The 21,966-nt window shown below is 44.3% G+C and overlaps 1 protein-coding gene across 4 annotated transcripts in view; it reads left to right on the forward strand.

The window, feature by feature from the left end:
* LOC134358060 (phosphatase and actin regulator 1-like) overlaps window positions 1-21,966 on the forward strand; it is a 416,919-nt gene that overhangs the window by 304,234 nt on the left and 90,719 nt on the right. For all 4 annotated transcript variants that reach the window (XM_063069967.1, XM_063069968.1, XM_063069969.1 and 1 more), the window contains one exon: window positions 21,799-21,879. In XM_063069967.1, coding sequence (XP_062926037.1) covers window positions 21,799-21,879 — 81 coding nt within the window. The remainder of the gene's footprint in view (window positions 1-21,798; window positions 21,880-21,966) is intronic.

Here is a 21,966-nt window from a genome sequence, read left to right on the forward strand (position 1 = left end):
CCAGAGCCTTTAGGATTTACTTGGCATTTTACGTGCTAACATAGAAGACAATTAATATTTATAATGTATAGATAATACTATCTTCAAAACTACAGCATCAGGTCAAACTACTGCACCAGAAGCATCTGGTATTCACACCTTTTTAGGAAGCGCATTGTTGTGGACTCAATCCACAATACTTTGTCAAATAGAAGTCTGGTGGCCAAAGTCATTTAAGTGTAAACAAATCATCTACCCAAAAAAAAACTGTCTAACAGCTCCACTTGCTAAAGCTGCCTCTAAAAGGCTCACCTAGATATCTCCCTGACCATGATCTCATCACCACTGAACTGATGATGGACTGGGTGTTTGAGGTACATCTGGCTCTCAGTGCATTGCTTGTTGAGAGAATGGCATTGTGAAGTTAGAGCATACTGTCTTGAGGCTCTCTCAACTCAAACAGGCTTTAATTGTATCACACTGCTAGCTCCGGAGTGGTGCAATTCATAGAGGTCTTTACAACTGCAGGCCTGCCTCAGGTGACTCTCTATTCATTTACTGACCCACATTATCACCTCCAATGGATCTGTATTCTCACTTATTAGTGAGAGTTTTCTTGGATGCTATATCAGTAATCCAGAATGTTTGTAACATAAGTTGATTGTTGAAGTTGCACAGGCAACAAGTGGTAAGTATTACTGTCTTTTGGGAGCTTTATTAAGCACTCTATTTGAGCTCTCATAGAAGTTTGGTAGCTGGAATTATTTACTTTGCACAGCCTTCTACACAACATGTTGGGGTCCAAGTCCATTGATCCCTGAAAGTGGCTGTAAAGGTTGATAGGTGGTTAAAATAACATACAAGACCATAGATGTAGGAGCAGAATTAGGCCATTTAGCCCATCAGCATCATAGTTGATTCAATTTTCCTCTCAGCCAAAATCTCCTGCCTTCTCCCTGTATCCCTTTATCAATCAAGACCATCAACCTCTGCCTTAAATATACATAAAGACTTGGCCTCCACAGCTGCTTGTGGCAAAGAATTCCACAGATTCACCACTCTCTGGCTAAAGAAATTCCTCCTCATCTCCATTCTAAAAGGACACCCCTCTATTCTGAGGCTGTGTCCTCTGGTCTTAGATTCTCCCACCATAGGTAACATCCTCTCCAATTCCACTCTATTATTTGATTCACCATTCGATAGTTTTCAATAAGGTCACTCCTTTCCCCCTCTCCCCATTCTTCTGAATTATAGTGAATACAGATGCAGAGCCATCAAACACTCTTTACATGACAGCCCTTTCAATCCTGGAATAATTTTCGTGAACTTCCTTTGAACCCTCTCCTGCTTTAGCACATCCTTTCTAAGACGAGGGGCCCACATATACTCACAATACTCCAAGTGAGGCCTCACCAGTGCATTATAATGTTTCAACATTACATCCTTGTTTTTACGTTCTAATTCTCTTGAAATGAATGCTAACATTGCATTTGCCTTCCTCACCACAGACTCAACCTGCAAATCAACCAGTGAGGAATCTTGTACATCTCAGTTTAGAAAATAGTCAACTCTTTCATTTCTTCAACCAAAGTACATGACCATACACTTTCTGACACCATATTCCATCTGCATTTCTTTGTCCGTTCTCCTAATCTCTCTAAATCCTTCTGTAGCCTCTCTACTTCCTCAAACTACCTGCCCTTCCATTTGTCTTCATATCAACTGCAGGTTTTGCAATAAAGCCATCAATTCTGTCATCCAAATCATTGACATAAAACGTAAAAACAATCTGTCCCAACACAGACCCCTGTAGAACACTAGTCACTGGCAGCCAGTCAGAAAAGGCTCCCTGTATTCCCACTCCTGCCAGTTAGCCACTGCTTTATCCATGCTGTACTCACTGGAATTTAGAAGAATGTAGGAGGGTGGGGGAAATCATTGAAATCTACTGAATGTTGAAGGGATTTAGATAGGGTGGATGTGGAGAGGATGTTTCCTGTGGTGGAGGTATCCAGAATCAGAGAGCACAGCCTCAAAATTGAGGGGCCCATTAAGTCTGCTGCGCCATTCAATCATGGCTGATCCTTTTTTTTCTCCTCCTCAACCCCAATTCTCCCTGTAATCTTTGATGCCATGTTCAATCAAGAACCTATCAATCTCTGTCTTAAATACACCCAATGGTCTGGCCTCCACAGATGCACGTGGCAACAAATTTTACAAATTCACCACCCTTTAGCTAAAGAAAATTAATAAGATTATGAGAGACATAGATAGAGTAGACAGCTGGTATCTTTTTCCCAGGGTTAAAATGTCCAATGCTACATGGCATTTAATTAAGCTGAAAGGAAGAAAGTTCAAAGGAGAATGTGCGGGGCAGGTTTTTACATGGAGACTGGTGGCTGCTTGGAATGTGCGCCCAGGGGTGGCAGTGGAAGCACATACAATAGAGACGTTCAAAGACACTTGGATGGACATAGGAATGTGCAGAGAAGAGGAAACTTTGTGGAGAAGCAATTAGTTTAATTAGGCATTAAACTACTGATTGTGGCCAAAGAACATGTTCCTGTGCTATATTATTCTATGTTCTAACCAGAGCATCTCTGGAGTAGTCTTGGGTGTTTGGCAGCGAGGCATAGACAAGGGCATTGCGTGAGAATCCTTACTGGCGCCAGGAACAGTGGCATGTTGCGAGAGAACAGCTCCAATACAGTCAGGTTGCCATAATCCAGGTTGTACAGCTGTCAACAAAACCTACTCTTCCATATCTGTGCAGGCAACCACCTTCCACAGGCTAGCAGTCCATTTCACAAGGGTGCTGCTGGTTCAAAATTAAAAGTACATTCATTATCGAAGTAGGTTTGCAGCATACACCCTGAGATTCATCTTCCCACAGACTATCATGAACAAAAATAACCCTCGAACCCATTGAAAGGAAAACACAAAACACCACCACCCAATGCACAAAACAAAAAACAAATTATACATATGACAAAAAAGAATGAGCAAAAAACACATACCCCTCCAGCCTTCTGCATGTAGATGGGAGCAATTTGTATCTGTCATCTTTTGTAGGAATTCCCACATAATAAACCTTTCATCTGCTAAAAAATGAACTTCTGACCTCCCAGTCTACTTCGTCATGACCCTTGCACTTTATTTGTCTACCTGCACTGCTCTTCTTTTGTAACTGTAACACTGTCTGCATTCTGTTTTCCTTTTGTACTACCTCGATATACTTGTACACTACATGAAATGATCTGTCTAGGCGGCATGCAAACAAAAGCTTTTCACTATACCTTGGTACCTGTGATAATAATGAACAAGTTTACAAACTTATTAGTTATCCACACCTGAGTTTCACCTTGATGCATTTGGTCTCACGCCCCAGCAAACAGAAATCTAAGATAATATCCAGGGGGAAAAAAAGCAAGACACAAAGATTAAGGATGTGTTCCGCCTCTGGAATTCAATCACCTGCACCAATCTGCTGTTCTGTCACAGTTGATGATGCTCAGAAACACGGATCCTTCACCACCTCCACTCTGAAAGTTATGTGCTGTGCGATGTACAACCACTCCCTCCAAGGAACAAATCTGCCCCTCTCCCAGAGTTCAACTACTGCCAGGTGTTTCTCTGTAGAAGACACACGGTTCCAGTCTACTGTCATCATGATTCAATGAGTGAGCTGCTGTGTGTTGTCATCATGACCACTGATGAGATGTCTTCCTCCTCTCACACCTCTGCACCCTCCTCTCCTTCATTCACATGTTCTTCCTACATTGGATGAGACACTTAGGAGTCAGCACGTGTGTGGTATGGCCATCTTATCCAGACCAGTAGACATTGACAGGCAAAGGTGCATGGTAAAGTTCAACACATATAAAGTGTTCTCACATCCTGAGAAATGGAGGTTTGCGCTGCCTTGTAGTGTGGGAAGTTTGGGAAGTCAATTCCAACCTCCCCGTTCCCGGATGGGTGATTAAATTCGATGCCTGTTCTAGGAAAAGGCGGCATAATGCTACAACAATCCAAATACCCCAAAGCCATTTTCACAACAACATTAGCACTTAGCCTCTCCAATTTAAATAATTCCCATAATGCAGTCAGTGACACATTTAACATGTCACATTATCTTCCGAGCTGCATAGTGCTTTCATTGAGCTCCCCTAATTCCCTGCTGTCTCTTTGATGAAATGCCTCAGAATGAGACGCTTTGTAGCTTTTGAAAGTTGTTAATTGAACAACTTGATGCAAAGGCGAAGTGTGTCTTAACACTGATTAAAAATGCAGTGACATGAATGTGTTTATTATTGCCACAGATTTATTGGAATACTCTGTAAGGTGATTCCATCTCTCTGTCATACTTGCTGTTTTAAGAGTTGATTCCATGTTGGAAATATGGAATGTAGTCTGCTCGATAATATGCTACTATTTAGGACACAAATACCACTCCAAGCAAAACACAAATCATGCTTTCATTGCTAGAGTCTAGCTATGTTAATAGAAGGCTGAACCTTTCAGCCTTCAGATTCAGAGTTAGAAAGCACAGAAACAGGCCCTGTGCACAACCTGTCCATGCTCGCCAAGGTGTATTCATGAACTAGTCCTATTTCCCTCTGTTTTGCTCATATGCCCCTAAACCTTTCCAATCCAGGAACAAGTTTGGTGTTAGTTTTCTTAGATACAAGTTCCTTTAAATTCATCTTTTTTCTATAGCAGCACAATGTAGTTCATGGATAAACATAGATTAACATAAACTTAAGTTAGGTGGCACAGTAGCATAGTGGTTAGCACAACACTTTATGGTACAGGCGATCCAAGTTCAATTTCCACCGCTGCCTGTGAGAAATTTGTATGTTCTCCCCGTGACCACATGGGTTTCCTCCCACAGTCTAAAGATGTACCAGTTGGTAGATTAATTGGCTATTATAAATTTCCCCGTGTTTAGGCTAGGATTGAATTTGGGGTTGCTGTGCAGCATAACCCTAAATTGCCCTCAGGTCCCCATTAAATCTTGCTCCCCTCATCCTGGAGTGTCAGCTTTAAATAAACAATTGTAAGGCTACACACACAAAATGCTGGAAAAAGAAGCTTGAGAGGATGCCTCCGACAGGATAAAACCAGCATGGTGATAGGATGAAGTGGCAATCAAGGTTATCTGGTCAATGAGTGAATGGGAGCCATGAACAAAAGAATTTGGGAGTTGTGAAATGCAGCTCAGGAAGACAAGCCTGGTAGTTCAAGGTGGGCATGCCCTCTGCTTTTAGAGAGATTAAAGAAAGGCTCCACCTGCACTTTTAGCTGGACATAGAAAATTCTAAGAAAGTGTTTGAAGTAGTTTCTGGACATTTTTTCCACTTATGCATTAATGTGCACTTGCTGTTCATCACAATCACATTCGACATCATCTTCTGCTTTGATTGTTGCCTTATAAAATTTCTGGGGATGCTTTGAAACAGACATATTCACTTTTATTTACCAAAGAAGATAGTCTTGCTAAAGGGAGAATGCACAAAATGGTTTATTTGTCATTGAAAGAGTTACTGAGTAGGCGTGGAGATTTTTAAAAAAGAGTTCAGGTGAGTAAGAGGTGACCCCATTGAAACAGAGTTCTTAGAGGCTTTGGCATGATAAACACTGGAGAGTGCTTCCCTTAATTAAGGATTATAGAATGAGGAATCACAGGTTCAAAATGAGATTGGATATTAAAGACTACTTCAGTCCTTCGGTGGCTGGTGTATATTTGTTATCTCTGCCCTAGAGGGCTGTGGAGGCTCAGTCACTGGAAACACTCAAGACTGAGATGTCATATCTGTGGATATTGGAAGTATCAGGCATTATAGGGATAAGATAGGAAAACAGTATTCAGGATATTGGCCATGACCTCATTAGATGACAGAGCAAGACTTAGGGTCTGAATAGCCTACCCATACTCCTGTTTGTGACTGTGCCTGCCAAATACCTGATGATGGTGCTCCAGAACCTCATCATGCAGTTTCAATAACTCAGCCCACCATAAATGGCAGGGTATATATTGTGGGGATTCAGGAGGCTCTGTTGAGAATTTGCTAATCCCTTGTCAACCACTTGCTCCAGCTTGTCTTGTGGATTACAGACTCTATCAAGCCCTGAATTGCTGACACCTTTTCTTAGGTTCTAACTTCTAGTTCTAGGTAGCTGAAACTCAGGAAACATCATTCTTGATGACCTGCATGAGAAATTTGGATGTTTTGAGAGAAAAAAAAAATCACCTGCTGAACTTTCAGAAAATGTGGGCCCCATCTCCTAAGTCTTTCTTCGCAGTTTAACCTCCCCCTTTACAAGACTCAGTCTGGTGAAGCTTGGTTGCACTGTCAAGAGTATATCCTTCCTTATTGAGACCAGTCCTATACAGTTTTCCAGGTGTGGCCTCAGTAGGGCCCTGTGTAGTAACTGGAAGAGGCTATACTCTTGTACTCAAATTCTCCTGCAACAAAGACCATCTGCATTCCTAATATTTTGCTGAACATCCATGTAAACCTTCACTAATTCATGTACAAGCACTTCCTGGTACTTTGGAATATTTTAAAATACCAATACACATTTTTTTAATATACCAAAGGAGATGACTCCAAATTTTTTTCACTTTGTGTTTTATCTGCTGTATTCTTGCCCATTCATCTAGCCTGCTTGTATCCCCTTGAACACTGTTTCCTTCTCACCTACAGTGACACTAGCTATTATCACCAGTGAGGTAGATGATTGAACTTCCTTGACTCCTTGAACTAGGCCATGATCAAAACATTTTGTACTGACTTCTTCATCCATCTCCTCTTCCTGCCTCTTTATTTGGACACTTGACAGATAACTGGGGTCAGAGCAAGCAAGAACTCCTTTCTCCCTGACCTTCATTGTGGCCAGGTTGCTGAAATTAGCACTGGGGTAAAGTCAAATTCGAGTTTATTGCCATTGGATGCAATGAAAAAAAAATTACTTGCAGTAGCATTACAGGCATATATCACCAGAGACACAACATTCACAGAAACATAGAGATTATGCTTTTTTTAAATATAAATACACACAAAAAACACAATTAGACCATAAAAAACAAGTCTATTGTAGTACAAAGTGGCTATCATGTTATTTACCGAGGTAGTGATTAGAAGTTCTGGAGATTGGTTCAAGAACCAAATAGTTAAAACGAAGTAGCTGTTTTTGAACCTGGTGGTGTAGAACTTCCAAGATTTTTTACCTCCTGCCTGCTGGTAGCTGTGAAAAGATGGCATAGTCCCTGTGGTGAGGGTCTTGATAATGGATATTGTCATCTCAAGGCAGTACATCTTGTAGATACCTCCAGTGATAGGAGGGGGGATGTGACATGATGTATGGGGCTGAGTTCACTATTCTTTGCAATTTCCTAAGTTCCTGTGCTTTCAAGTTGCCATACCAGACCATGATGTTGTCATGCTTCGGTCTGAGCACCAGGGGTTGCACCAGAGACCTCCAAGCTCTGACGTGCCTCCTCCCCGATCATTAGTTGATTATTTTCACCCATCTCATTTTAGTTATCAGTGCACCATGTCTTGTTTTCTTTCTCTATTTAAGTTCCCTCTGTTTTGTTTGGTCTCAATTTAGCTACCCTGTGTGTAGTGATTCTTGAGTCCTACTGTGTCCTCCACAAACCAATCCACACAAAGATTCATTGTTTGATTCCATCCTCGTCTCTGGTCTACTCTGCACTTGGGTCTACCTGGTCTGTACCCTCCTGGTAGTTCACTGGTTGAAGATATGGCACTTCACCATACCAACCCTGGTTCAAATCCATTCTGGCAACTACCCCTTGTTACTGCAAGGTTGAGCCACATCATGAACCCAGCAGAGTACGAACATCTCCAATCAGTGTTGGCCAGCCAGGAAGCCATGGTGAATGGACATGTGCATATTCTCCAGCAGGTCTTGACCGTCCTGCGGGTGCTCACCGAGATCATCTGGCTGAACCAACAAACCCCTGCTGCCACCTCATATACTGAGTCTTCAAGCCTACCAGCACCCATGCATTTTGATGGCAACCCAGAAACCTGTAGAGGATTACTTACTCAGTATTCTTTGGCTTTCAAGCTGCAACCCATGAAATTCCCCTCCAATCACTTAAAGTGTCCTATATCATATTCCTCCTCTTTGGCAAAACTCCCACCTGGGTTACGGCATTCAGGAAAAGAACTCTCTGGGTTTTGCAAACGTATCTGTCTTCATCAGTGAGATGAACAGGGTATTTGACCACCTAGTTAGCAGATGAGAGGAGACCAACTGACTCCTCCTACCTGTGGAGTGGCTAACTATGCAATCCAGTTCTGAAATCTGGCAGTAGAGAGTGGTTTTAACACTGAAGCCCTTATAGCCATTAATTGGCAGCCAGAGAGTTTGAACAACCAGCCCTCGTCATCATCCCAGAACCCATTCCCCCAAGACCCAGGCTGGTGGCACTGGACCAATGGAGGTCAAGATCATTCGCAGGCAAGCACAACAAGCAGGAGACAGACCCAGCAAACAGCCCCACTGGATCACTTTTTGTACACAACTCTGTCTGTTCAGATGTGTTACAGTGGGGCACGAATCACATTTCAGGACATTTGGAGCCTCCACAAACAGTGGAGTTCATCAAGAGAAGGTTCTGGTGACCAGGCATGGATGGGGATGTTAAATTATACATGGCAGCCTGTTTCATCTGTGCCCGGGAGAAGGAACCCAGATCATGTCCACAGGGGCTCCAACCACCACTGCCTATTACTTGCTGTCTGTGGTCCCATATCTCCATAGACTTCATTACCAGTCTGCCAACACCGTGAGCTAACACTAATTATGGTGGTGGTGGACTGGTCCTCCAAGGCTGGCCATTTTGTGTCCTACCCAAGCTTCCCTCAACTCACAAGACAGCCAATCTTATGCTGAAATCTGTGTTGAGAATGCATGGCTTTCCCCGGGGCATAGTTTCTGACTATGGCCCTCAGGTTACATCCCAGTTCTGCAAGGCCTTGTCAATTCATTGGAGCTACGACCAGCCTTTAAGTGGGATCTCACCTCAGTCCAATAGACAGATGGAGAGAACCAACCAGGACCTGGAGAAGACCATGAGGAGCCTTGTGTCAGGGAACCCATCCACTTGGACTGATCATCTGCTCTGGGCAGAGTTTGCTCATAATATCCTGCGCCACTCTTCGACGGGTATGCCTCCCCGAGAGTGTCAGTTCGATTATTCACCGCCTTTAGACCCAGAGCAGGGTTCTCAGGTGAGATCCTGTCTGCTGAATAGCCGGTCCATCATTGCCAGCAGAAGTGGAAGAAACCTTGGGCAGTCCTGCTGAAGGTCTCTCTACAACAACAGCAGCACGCCAGCCATTGAGGGTGTCTGAGGCCTTCATTGCATCCTGATCAAAGGGTCTGTCCCTCCACCAAGAATGCTGCCTCTGAGATCCGATCTCTCTGGAGATGGAGTCTCAGAAACAGGCACCACTCTGCATCATGTTTTACTGTCAGATCAACCCATTCATTTACCATCTCCAGTTGCTACATGCTATGCATATCAACCCCACCTTCCATGTCTCATATCTAAAATCCATTCTGCACAGTCTGCTGGCAGCAATCCCAAGACAGTCTCCAGCGTCTTGCATCATCAGCAGTCAGATAGTGTACACAGTCCCATCTGGTTCATGGCCAGCTTCAATATTTGGTGGATTGGGAGAGTTACAGCCCAGACAAAAGGTCTTGGGTTCCCTCTCATGACATCCTGGACTCAGACCTGATCAGATACTCCACTTGTGCCACCAAGATCACCCTAGGCTTTCAGGTGCTGGCCATAGGAAGCGTGGGGGTGTTCTCTTATGCTTTGTTCTGATCATGGGGGAGGTGGGGTGGGGAAATGCCAGAGTGCTCCAGGCTCTAACACTCCTCCTTCCCAATTAATTTATTATTTTCACCTGTTTCTTATTTTAGTTATCAGTGCACCTGTGCCTTGTTTTGTTTCTCTATTTAAGTTCCCTTTGTTTTTTTTTTGGTCTCTGGTTCAAACCTAGCCTGGCAACCTCTCCTTGTTACAGATGCAACCAATAGGATACATACATACATCTGTAGAAGTTCATCTCCCCCTGAAGAGGTGAAGTCGTGCACCAATTAGTCCAGGTTAATTTCAGCAGGTATGTGGGAGTCCTGAAATTACTGCTGCTTAGTGTGGGCTAGCGGGTAAAGCAGCAGGAAGCTTGTCTCTGTATAAGGAGCTCTCAGAATTCTCCTGGGCTTCAGCCAAGCATATTTAGTAGGAGGTTGTTGGAGGGATATAGGTCTCTAGAAGGAGATGAACATAGTGAAATCTACATGGAGTTTGGGCATCCTCCCCAAAGGAGCAGTGAGACGTATATGGTGGTAGAATGCTGCCTCAGAGATTTGAGTATAACCTTGACTTTCACTACCACCCATTCTCCCTATGACATCGTAGATTTCTCCCAGTTATCCAGTTTCCTCCCACAGCTCAAAGTAGTTTAGCTGTTTCCTAATCACTCCAACCCTTGCACGAAATTCACACACCAACAGCTCTAGAGCAAACCGGTGAATTCAATTCGAGTACCGATGCAGACTGGGAGACCGTTTCACTGAACATCTACACTCTGTCCACCAGAGAAAGCAGGATCTCCCTGTGGCCACACATTGTAATTCCACGTCCCATTCTGATATGTCTATCCATGGCCTCCTCTACTGTCAAGATGAGGTCGTACTCAGGTTGGAGGAATAACACCTTATATTCCGCCTTTGTAGCTTCCAACCTGATGGCATGAACATTGACTTCTCTAACTTCCACTAATGCCCTTCCTCCCCTTCTTACCCCAGCCCTCATTTATTTCCTTTTTTCCCCCCCTTTTTTTCCCCCTCTCTGTCCCTCTTACAATAACTCCTTGCCTTCTCTCCACCTTCCTCTGGTGCTTCCCTCCCCCTTTCCTTTTCCTTCATGATCCTCACCCTTCTCCAGCCTTGTATCCCTTTTGCCAACCAACTTTTCATCTCTTAGCTTTATCCCTCCCCCTCCTGACTTCTCCTATCATTTTGGATCTCCCCCTCCTCCCCCTCTCAAATCTCTTACTATCTCTTCTTTCAGTTAGTCCTGACGAAGGGTCTCGGCCCGAAACGTCGACTGTGCTTCTTCCTATGGATGCTGCCTGGCCTGCTGCGTTCACCAGCATTTTGTGTGTGTTGCTTCAATTTCCAGCATCTGCAGATTTCCTTGTGTTCAAGTTGAGTAATGTTTGTCATCATGTGCACAAGTACAGTGAGGTACAGGTACACTGAAAAACTTATAGCAACACATGAATTACAGAGATGTAATTAGAAGCAACACACACACGAATTGGTGGGGGTTCTCAGTAGGTCAGGCAGCATCTATGGTAACGAATAAACAGATGACATTTCAGGCTGAGACCCTTCTTCTGGACTGAGAAGGAAGGGTTAAGATACCAGAATTAAAAGTTAAGAGAAGGGGAAGGGGCCTAGCTGGAAGGTGAAAAGTGAAGCCAGGTAGGCAGGAAAGGTCAAGGGTTGGAGAAGAAGGAATCTGATAGGAAAGGAGAATGGACTATAGGAGAAACAGAAGGAAGAGGGGATCCAGGGGAAAGTATTAAGCAGAGGAGAAGAGGTAAACGGCCAGAGTGGGGATTGGAAGTGGGGGGGGGGGGCGGAAATTTGTTTACTGGAAGGAGAAATAGATGTTCATGCCATCAGGCTGGAGGCTATCCAGATGGAATACAAGGTGTTACTTACTCCTCCACCCTCATCTTGGCACCAAAGGAGGCCACAGACCAACCTGTCAGAATAACAATTGGAATTAAAATGTTTGGCTACTGGGAAATCCCACTTGTGACGGATGGAGCAGAGGTGTATTTATAAGGAAGGTGTGCCTGTGACTTTCTTAGGAGGTTTGGCTTGTCAACCAACATTTTAACAAACTTCTACAGATGTAAAGGTGGAAGTACCCTGACCATCATGGTCTGGTACAGCATACTGAATGCACAGGAACACAAGAAGCTGTAGGGAGACATGGCAGTGCTAACTGCACTGCCCAGTCTATATGGTATTTAAACTGAGTGCACTTAACTTATGACATTCAGGTCCATTGAATTCATTGATGCTGAGTTTATTAAAGTACATGTTTATAGAGAAAAGGAGACATTCCCTCCCCCCACCCCCAATTCTATCTAAGCCAACTTGTGCTACTTAGAATTCAGAAGTCCCCAACCACCGGGCTGCAAAGCATGTGCTACCGGGCCGTGAGGAAACGATATGAGTCAGCTGCACCTTTCCTCATTCCCTGTCATGCACAGTTGAACTTGAACATAGGGTTGCCAACTGTCCCGCATTTGCTGGGACATTCCGTATATTGGGCTAAATTGGTTTGTCCCATATGGGACCGCCCTTGTCCCGTATTTCCCCTGCTAAGGTAGAGCGTTCCTGTGAAACCTTTCGTGCCGAAATGTCATAAAGCAAAGAAGCAATTACCATTAATTTATATGGGAAAAAAATTGAGCGTTCCCAGACCCAAAAAATAACCTACCAAATCACACATAAAACCTAAAATAATGCTGACATATAGTAAAAGCAGGAATATGATAAATACACAGCCTATATAAAGTAGAAATAATGTATGTACAGAATACTTGGGAAGATAAGCCAAAACCGATTTGTGGGAAAAAAAATTGGCACGCACACACATGCGCACGTCACATATGCACATGTGCACAGAGGTGCCTGCGCAAGGCTTCATGGTCATGGTAGTCTTTCTCAGGGTAAACACAGGTGTCCCGTATTTGACTGCTACTTTTGTCCCTTATTTGGGAGTGAAAAAGTTGGCAACCCCAACTGTAAAAGACATGATGAGGTGAGTTTAACCCTACTTGAACACAAACCCCCCCCACACCCCCGGTCGGCTGGTCTGCAAGAATATTGTCAATATTAACTGGTCCGCGGTGCAAAAGGTTGGGGACCCCTAGTTTACATTCTTTGGGATAGAAATTACTTTCATACCTTTTACTGTTATAGGTCACACTAGCACAGTTAACTGTCAATGTCATCCATTTTGATGTATTACAAGTTCTTGCAGTTGGCCTTGTAGTTGCTACATTGCAGCTAACTGTGCATCTCACAGTGCAAGCAAAACTCTTCACCTATTGAGCAAATGGATCTGCGACATAAAGGGGGAGTACAAAATGGAAGGAGAGTGTGCTCAGCGTGTCAGAAAGACCCTGACAAGCTGGTGAAGATCCATGGCTGCAAGAGGCACCCCTTTGTGCAAGGGGACTAAGAAAAACTCCAGAGCTAGTCCAAGCACACCCACTGAGAGTTTGTCGAATCTTCAGAAGGAAATGTGCAGCTTGTGAGGTGCCTGCAGTGCAGACAAATTTAATGTCAATACAACTGTAAATGAAATCTCGTCTCCTCTGACTTTGGAGTTTGACTGTTCTCCCTAATGCAGTGATGAGCAGTGGACTGTATGGAAAGATACAATGGCACAGCTGGAGGAACTCATAGCTCCAGTTCAGTCCTGTCCTCGGGTGCAGGCTGCATGCTCTCTCTATGCTCACGTGGGTTTCTTCTGGGTGCTCAGGCTTCACCGCATATCCCAAAGGTGTGTGGGTCAGTAAATAAGTTACCTGTTAATTGCCCTTAGCCTGTAGGTGAATATCTGCACTTCCCATTGCCTTGCCAAAGCAGCCAGCATAATCAAAGACCCCTCCCATTTTGGCCATTCTCTCCTCAATCCCATCGGACAGAAGATACAAAATCATAAAAACTCACTGACAGAGAGCACTCAGTAAACGTACTCCTTACACATGCACATTCACTCGCACACAAACAGTGACTTGTCGTACTGCTTTCACTGCACTGAGTGTAGGCACTTCAATGTCTTCCCTGGTATATTCTCATAAAGGGTCCTAAACCGAGCTAATTCAGTAGGGTAGGCTTTATGGTGCCTTTCCCACCATACACGGTAGAGTATTCCATTTCTTTAGTAATGGGGATGTGTACATGTTATCTCTATGCTGTGTGTCTATGTTGTTTATATACTGTTTTTAATGTAGATACTACTGTTTATTTTGCACTATGATTGTAACTATATTGTGGGATGCAACATATTCTAATTCCTGTGTAGTCTTAAATTAACTTTGTGGGTCATTAAAGATGGTCTGTGCTGGTGCCTAATGAAACAGGTACTTTGCCCTCAGTGAAGGAGAGATGGGGTTGCCTGGACTGAGCTATTATTGTGTCTTCTGGTAGATATCTTTTTGCAAATATTGGCAGTTTTTTTCCCCCCACTATTTTTGCAAGTTTGATTTTTGATGCACCTGATAAACACCCTTGCAACTCCAGCCATATTTCCTTTGGTCATAAACCCCATGTACAGTATCTAAGACTCACACCACCACCCATAAGGGTAGCTTCTGTCCTGTTAAAACGTTTTAAGACTCTTGTATAATGAAAATGAACTTTCGATCTCACAATCTATCTTGTCATTGCCCCTGCATCTTATTGTCTATCTGCACTGCACTTTTGCTGTGACTGTATGCTGCATTCACATACTGCTTTTCCCCTTTGTACCACCTTGATGTATTTATATTTTGAAATTCTGTATCTCAGTACCAGTGACAATAAAAAAAACATTTATTTTTTATTCTGCCCATATTCTGATGAACTTCCCCCAGATTCCACTACTCATCTATATATTAAGTTCATTTTTCAGTGGATGATTATCCTACTAATTTCCCTGTCTTTGGGATAGGGAGAAAATCAGAGCCCCTGGGGCAAACTCGCACAATCACAGGAGAATGTTCAAACACCACCTAGTAGCACCTGACATCGGGATCAAACTTGGGTCACTGGCACTGTGAGGCAGCAGGGTGATTTTTGTGTCAGAGAAACAAAGCATTAGGACAGAATTCCCACCAACAGGTCAGGGTTCCAATTTCTCAAAGTAAAATACAACACTTTAGAAATCTGAAACAAAAATAGAAACTACTATGCCAGATGAAGCGAGTGAGGTAGGTACAATATGCCACTCTCTGTAAGGAACTTGTATGTTCTCATGACTGCATGGGTTTATTCTTGGTGCTTCAGTTTCAACCCTCAGTCCATTTTGTAGGTTAATTGGTCATTGTGAATTGTCCCTTGGTTAGGCTAGGTTCATTTTATTGTACAATACAACTCTGATATTCGTCTTCTCTAGATAGCCATGAAATACAGAAAAACCATGGGAGTTGTTGAAAGAAAAGACTTCAACCCCACCCTGCACAAGAAAGGAAAAGCAAAACTTGCAAACCCTGAAACCCTCCCTTGCTGAGAAAAGAGCAGCGACAATAGCATCAAATACCCAAACCCCCTCCCCAAAGAAAAAAAACACAGCAACAGTGGCATCAGATCCCCAAACCCCTCACTCACAGAAAAGTAGTGACAATCACATCAAAGCTCCTGACACCCTCTCTCATACACAAAAACTAACATATCACCCACCCACAAATCAGCCACAAGAGAGAAAACACTGAAAAACTGAGAAAGACCAATATAAAGTACAGACCAATAATCATAAATCTCAGAATATCAAAACCATCTCATCAGCATTTGAGGAGAATGGCCACATGAACTCAGTCTTTCTGTGAAGACCAAATGTTGTACTGGATCTGAATACCAGCGACCCAGCTACTGAACCATCATCACCCCCGTGGACTCCGTTTACCCCCTCCACATTCACCTCCAAGCTTCAATCTTCCTCAACGCTTCGTCTGTCATCCGGGGCCCCATCGCTGGTCTTTTCCATGAGTCAGCTCATGTTCTTGGTCCTTTTAGAGTCCCCACCTCTGATCTTCTCCACAAGGCAGCTCCCCCAACACAGCAGAGCACTAGATCACTCCATTGAATTTCAAACTGCATGTCATTGGCTCCAACAGTTTCCGTAACATAATAACAAAAAGAACAAGCAAAAGATGTAGAGAAAGTGAAGCAATTGAAGAGTTTGGCTATCTGGAAGATGTTGCCTGAGGAGTCATTGTTTGCTGGTACCATCTTGACCGGCAGAAGGGGTTTACTGGGCAGTTCAGCTCACAGGGGTAGAAGAAAAAGGGTATGCAAATAGGACCAACTTAGATGAGCATTTTAGTTTAATTCAATTCAACTTTAATTGTCATTCAACCACACATGAATACCTATGAATACAGCCAAAGGAAACTGTTACTCTAGGGTCAAGGTGCAAAACACAGTACCAACAATCACACACAGCACAAAGCACACACAAGATAGCAAGCACAAATGGTAGCATCATCATGCAATAAGAGTCCAAACTCGCACCATCAATCTACAGTCGACTAAAATAGATCTTGTCTTCTACCAAGCAAACACTGGGGGATCAGCACTGACTCCAGCCAGGACACTGTGCCACACCACCCCTTATGGAGCATACCAGCTCTGGTGCCCCTCTCAGGCAACACCGTGGCCTCAGGGCCCAGGCCCCGCACACACAAGCACGTATAGAATGCAAATAAAATGCCACCATGCAAAATATGAGACGGCCTACAGGGACAAGGTCTGTCACCTGGCCACGTGGTGTGCCAACAACAATCCGGCCCTCAACACCCAGAAGACCAAGGAAGTCGTTATGGACTTCAGGCATTCTAGGAAACACATTCGCGTCCCCATCTACATCAACAGAGCTGTAGTGGAGCATGTATCAAGCTTCAAATTCTTTGGTGTCCATGTTTCCGAGGATCTCACCTGGTCCCTGAACTCCTCCATCCTGATCAAAAAGACACAACAGTGCCTTTATTTCCTGCAGAGCATCAAGAAAGCTCACCTCTGTCCCAGGATACTGACAGACTTTTACTGCTGTACCATTGAGAGCATACTCACCAACTGCATCTCAGTGTGGTATGGCAATTGTCCCGTATCAGACCACAAAGCACTTCAGTGGGTGGTGAAAACTGCCCAGCAGATTATCGGTACCCGATTGCCCACCATTGAGAACATCTACCATAAATGCTGCCTGGGCAGGGCAAAAAGCATCATCAAGGAATCATCTCACCCTAACCATGGACTTTTTATTCTCCTCCCATCCGGTAGGCACTACAGGAGCCTCCGCTCCTGCACCAGCAGGCACAGGAAGAGCTTCTTCCCTGAGGCTGTGACCCTGCTGAACCTCACATCACAGCACTAAGTAGTATTGCACCCATGCTGTACTGTCTCAGTACTGTTATATTTGTGTGCTGTAGCACTTACTTTTTATTCGCAGTTATTTTGTAAATAACACTTCTTTGCATTTCTGGTCAGGTGCTAACTGCATTTCATTGGCTTTGTGTCTGTACTTGGTATAATGACAATAAAGTTCAATCTAATCTATATACAAGGGGTGATTGATAAGTTCGTAGGCTAAGGTAGAAGGAGTCAATTCTAGAAAACCAAGCACATTTATTTTTCAACATAGTTCCCTCCTACATTTACACACTTAGCCCAGCGGTCATGGAGCATACGGATCTTGGACCTCCAGAAAGTGCCCACAGCAGGGTGATTGATAAGTTCGTGGCCTAAGGTAGAAGGAGATGAGTTATACAGCTCTTGTTACATGCTTGTACAGTTCAACTCTGAGTGGTTATGCAGAAAGTTTGAAGTTAATAACTCATCTCCTTCTACCTTAGGCCACAGACTTGTTAATAACTCATCAGGGGTGATTGATAAGTCTGTGGCCTAAGGTAGAAGGAGATGAGTTATTAACTTCAAACTTTCTGCATAACCACTCAGAGTTGAACTGTACAAGCATGTAACAAGAGCTGTATAACTCATCTCCTTCTACCTTAGGCCACGAACTTATCAATCACCCTGCTGTGGGCACTTTCTGGAGGTCCAAGATTCGTATGCTCCATGACCCTTCAGTCCATTGAAAGCTCTGTTCAACACCTATAGAGCTTACCTTCTGCTGAGCGAACATGGGAGGGTAGGTGGCACCAGCTCAGGCACTTCTCTACCAGCAGCTGTAAGCAGGCAACCCTGAGGCTTGAAGCCCTGAATCTATTAAGTGTCACCTAAATCTGCACTTGACCACAACAGAGCTTGTCTTCTGCCGAGCAAACACTGAGAGGGCAGCACCAACTTGGCCCTCAACCAACACATATTCTACTCTCCTCTCCTACCCCTCCTCACAGTCCACCACCCTGCTCTCATGACTATACCCCTCCCCCACACAAAACCACCACAGTGGGCTTCACAGTTGAACAGGTGAGAAGACAGCTGAAATGTCTCAATCCAAGCAAGACTGCAGGACTGGATGGTGTCAGTATCAGAGTGCTCACAGCCTGTGCCCCTCAGCTATGTTGAGTACTTCGCCATGTATTCAACATGAGCCTAAGGCTCTGGAGGGTCCCTGTGCCGAAGACGCCACGCCCCAGTGGCCTCAATGACTACAGACCGGTGCCATTGACCTCCCACATCATGAAGACCCTGGAGTGACTTGTTCTGGAGCTACTCTGGCCTATGGTCAGGCTACACTTAGATCCCCTCCAGTTCGCCTACCAGCCCCAACTAGGAGTTGAGGATGCCATCATCTTCCTGCTGAACCATGTCTACGCCCACCTAGACAAGCCGGCGAGCACTGTGAGGGTCATGTTTTTTGACTTCTCCAGTGCATTCAACACCATCCGCCCTGCTCTGCTGGGGGAGAAGCTAACAGCGATGCAGGTGGATGCTCCCCGGTGTCGTGGATTCTTGATTACCTGACTGGCAGACCACAGTACACGTGCTTGCAGCACTGTGTGTCCAACAGAGTGATCAGCAGCACTGGGGATCCACAGGGGACTGTCTTGTCTCCCTTTCTCTTCACCATTTACACCTCGGACTTCAACTATTGCAGAGTCTTGTCATCTTCAGAAGTTTTTGGATGACTCTGCCACAGTTGGATGCATCAGCAAGGGAGATGAGGTTGAGTACAGGGCTATGGTAGGAAACTTTCTCACATGGTTTGAGCAGAATTATCTGCAGCTTAATGTGAAAAAGACTAAGGAGCTGGTGGTAGACCTGAGGAGAGCTAAGGTACCGGTAACCCCTGTTTCCATCCAGGGGGTCAGTGTGGACATGGTGAAGGATTACAAATACCTGGGGATATGAATTGACAATAAACTGGACTGGTCAAAGAACACTGAGGCTGTCTACAAGAAGGGTCAGAGCCATCTCTATTTCCTGAGGAGACTGAGGTCCTTTAACATCTGCCAGACGATGCTGAGGATGTTCTACGAGTCTGTGGTGGCCAGTGCTATGTTTGCTGTTGTGTGCTGGGGCAGCAGGCTGAGGGTAGCAGACACCAACAGAATCAACAAACTGATTCGTAAGGCCAGTGATGTTGTGGGGATGGAACTGGACTCTCTCACGGTGGTGTCTGAAAAGAGGATGCTGTCTAAGTTGCATGCCATCTTGGTCAATGTCTCGTGGCCCAAGAAATAGTGGATGCATTAGTGATAATTTTTCAAAACTCGTTAGATTCTGGACTAGTTCCTGAGGATTGGAGGGTGGCTAATGTAACCCCACTTTTTAAAAAAGGAGGGAGAGAGAAACCGGGGAATTATAGGCCGGTTAGCCTAACGTCGGTGGTGGGGAAACTGCTGGAGTCAGTTATCAAGGATGTGATAACAGCACATTTGGAAAGCGGTGAAATGATCGGACAAAGTCAGCATGGATTTGTGAAAGGAAAATCATGTCTGACGAATCTCATAGAATTTTTTGAGGATGTAACTAGTAGAGTGGATAGGGGAGAACCAGTGGATGTGGTATATTTGGATTTTCAAAAGGCTTTTGACAAGGTCCCACATAGGAGATTAGTGTGCAAACTTAAAGCACACGGTATTGGGGGTAAGGTATTGGTGTGGGTGGAGAATTGGTTAGCAGACAGGAAGCAAAGAGTGGGAATAAACGGGACCTTTTCAGAATGGCAGGCGGTGACTAGTGGGGTACCGCAAGGCTCAGTGCTGGGACCCCAGTTGTTTACAATATATATTAATGACTTGGATGAGGGAATTAAATGCAGCATCTCCAAGTTTGCGGATGACACGAAGCTGGGTGGCAGTGTTAGCAGTGAGGAGGATGCTAAGAGGATGCAGGGTGACTTGGATAGGTTGGGTGAGTGGGCAAACTCATGGCAGATGCAATTTAATGTGGATAAATGTGAAGTTATCCACTTTGGTGGCAAAAATAGGAAAACAGATTATTATCTGAATGGTGGCCGATTAGGAAAAGGGGAGGTGCAACGAGACCTGGGTGTCATTATACACCAGTCATTGAAAGTGGGCATGCAGGTACAGCAGGCGGTGAAAAAGGCGAACGGTATGCTGGCATTTATAGCGAGAGGATTCGAGTACAGGAGCAGGGAGGTACTACTGCAGTTGTACAAGGCCTTGGTGAGACCACACCTGGAGTATTGTGTGCAGTTTTGGTCCCCTAATCTGAGGAAAGACATCTTTGCCATAGAGGGAGTACAAAGAAGGTTCACCAGATTGATTCCTGGGATGGCAGGTCTTTCATACGAAGAAAGACTGGATGAACTGGGCTTGTACTCGTTGGAATTTAGAAGATTGAGGGGGGATCTGATTGAAACGTATAAGATCCTAAAGGGATTGGACAGGCTAGATGCAGGAAGATTGTTCCCGATGTTGGGGAGGTCTAGAACGAGGGGTCACAGTTTGAGGATAGAGGGGAAGCCTTTTAGGACCGAGGTTAGGAAAAACTTCTTCACACAGAGAGTGGTGAATCTGTGGAATTCTCTGCCACAGCAAACTGTTGAGGCCAGTTCATTAGCTATGTTTAAAAGGAAGTTAGATATGGCCCTTGTGGCTACAGGGGTCAGGGGGTATGGAGGGAAGGCTGGGTTCTGAGTTGGATGATCAGCCATGATCATAATAAATGGCGGTGCAGGCTCGAAGGGCCGAATGGCCTACTCCTGCACCTATTTTCTATGTTTCTATAATGTACTGGGTGGGCACAGGAGTACATTCAGCCAGAGACTCATTCCTCTGAGGTGCAGCACTGAGCGTCATAGGAAGTCATTCCTGCCTGTGGCCATCAAACTTTACAACTCCTCCCTTGGAGGGTCAGACACCCTGAGCCGATAGGCTGGTCCTGGACTTATTTCATAATTTACTGGCATAATTGACATATTACTATTCAACTATTTATGGTTCTATTACTATTATTTATGGTCCAACTGTAACAAAAACCAATTGCCTCTGGGATCAATAAAGTATGACTATGATGTGCCTCATGCTCTCAGTGGAGTGCACTGGTTTTGATACCTCTTTCCTGGTGATCACAATAAAAGTGGCCAAGTTGGCCACTTGGTAATTGACTTTAAGTCTCCATCAACTCAGGAAGCAGCACCTAGCGCAGCTCCTTCATTTTCTCTGCCAACGAGCAACTCACTGATGGTGTAAACCTGCGGTACTTTAAATGCTTAATGTATAGCAGGATCTTGTGATCATTAGAGATGTATTTAAATACAACAGTAGCATCTTTTGTTGACCCCATAGAAGCCACTACAACCAAACGTGCTGCCATCTTACTGAAAGTACTGGTTGGGCTGATGTGTTTATGACTTGAAATGCACCACGGTTTAGGAGTTAGAGAAACTCTTAAGGTTTCAGATCTATGCTCTTTCCTGAATTTCTGGATGATATTAAAATACCAAGAAGTGGGCAAAACCATTCAAGTTGTTGTTAACATTATTTGGATTGATGTGTAAATATTTTTAGACCTCTGCATCTAAACAAACTGTTTTGTTTGCAGCTTTGGAAAGGAAGATCTCCACTCGTCAGAGCAGGGAGGAGCTGATTAAACGAGGTGTGCTGAAGGAGATTTTTGAAAAAGGTTAGTTCTCTGATCAGATATTGGGTGACTGAAATACTGAGGTGTTTCTTGCCCCTGGGTTTAACTAAAGCTTCAGTTGTGTTGTAA

Source organism: Mobula hypostoma, chromosome 17, assembly GCF_963921235.1.
Source record: "Mobula hypostoma chromosome 17, sMobHyp1.1, whole genome shotgun sequence".
Lineage (NCBI taxonomy): Eukaryota > Metazoa > Chordata > Chondrichthyes > Myliobatiformes > Myliobatidae > Mobula > Mobula hypostoma.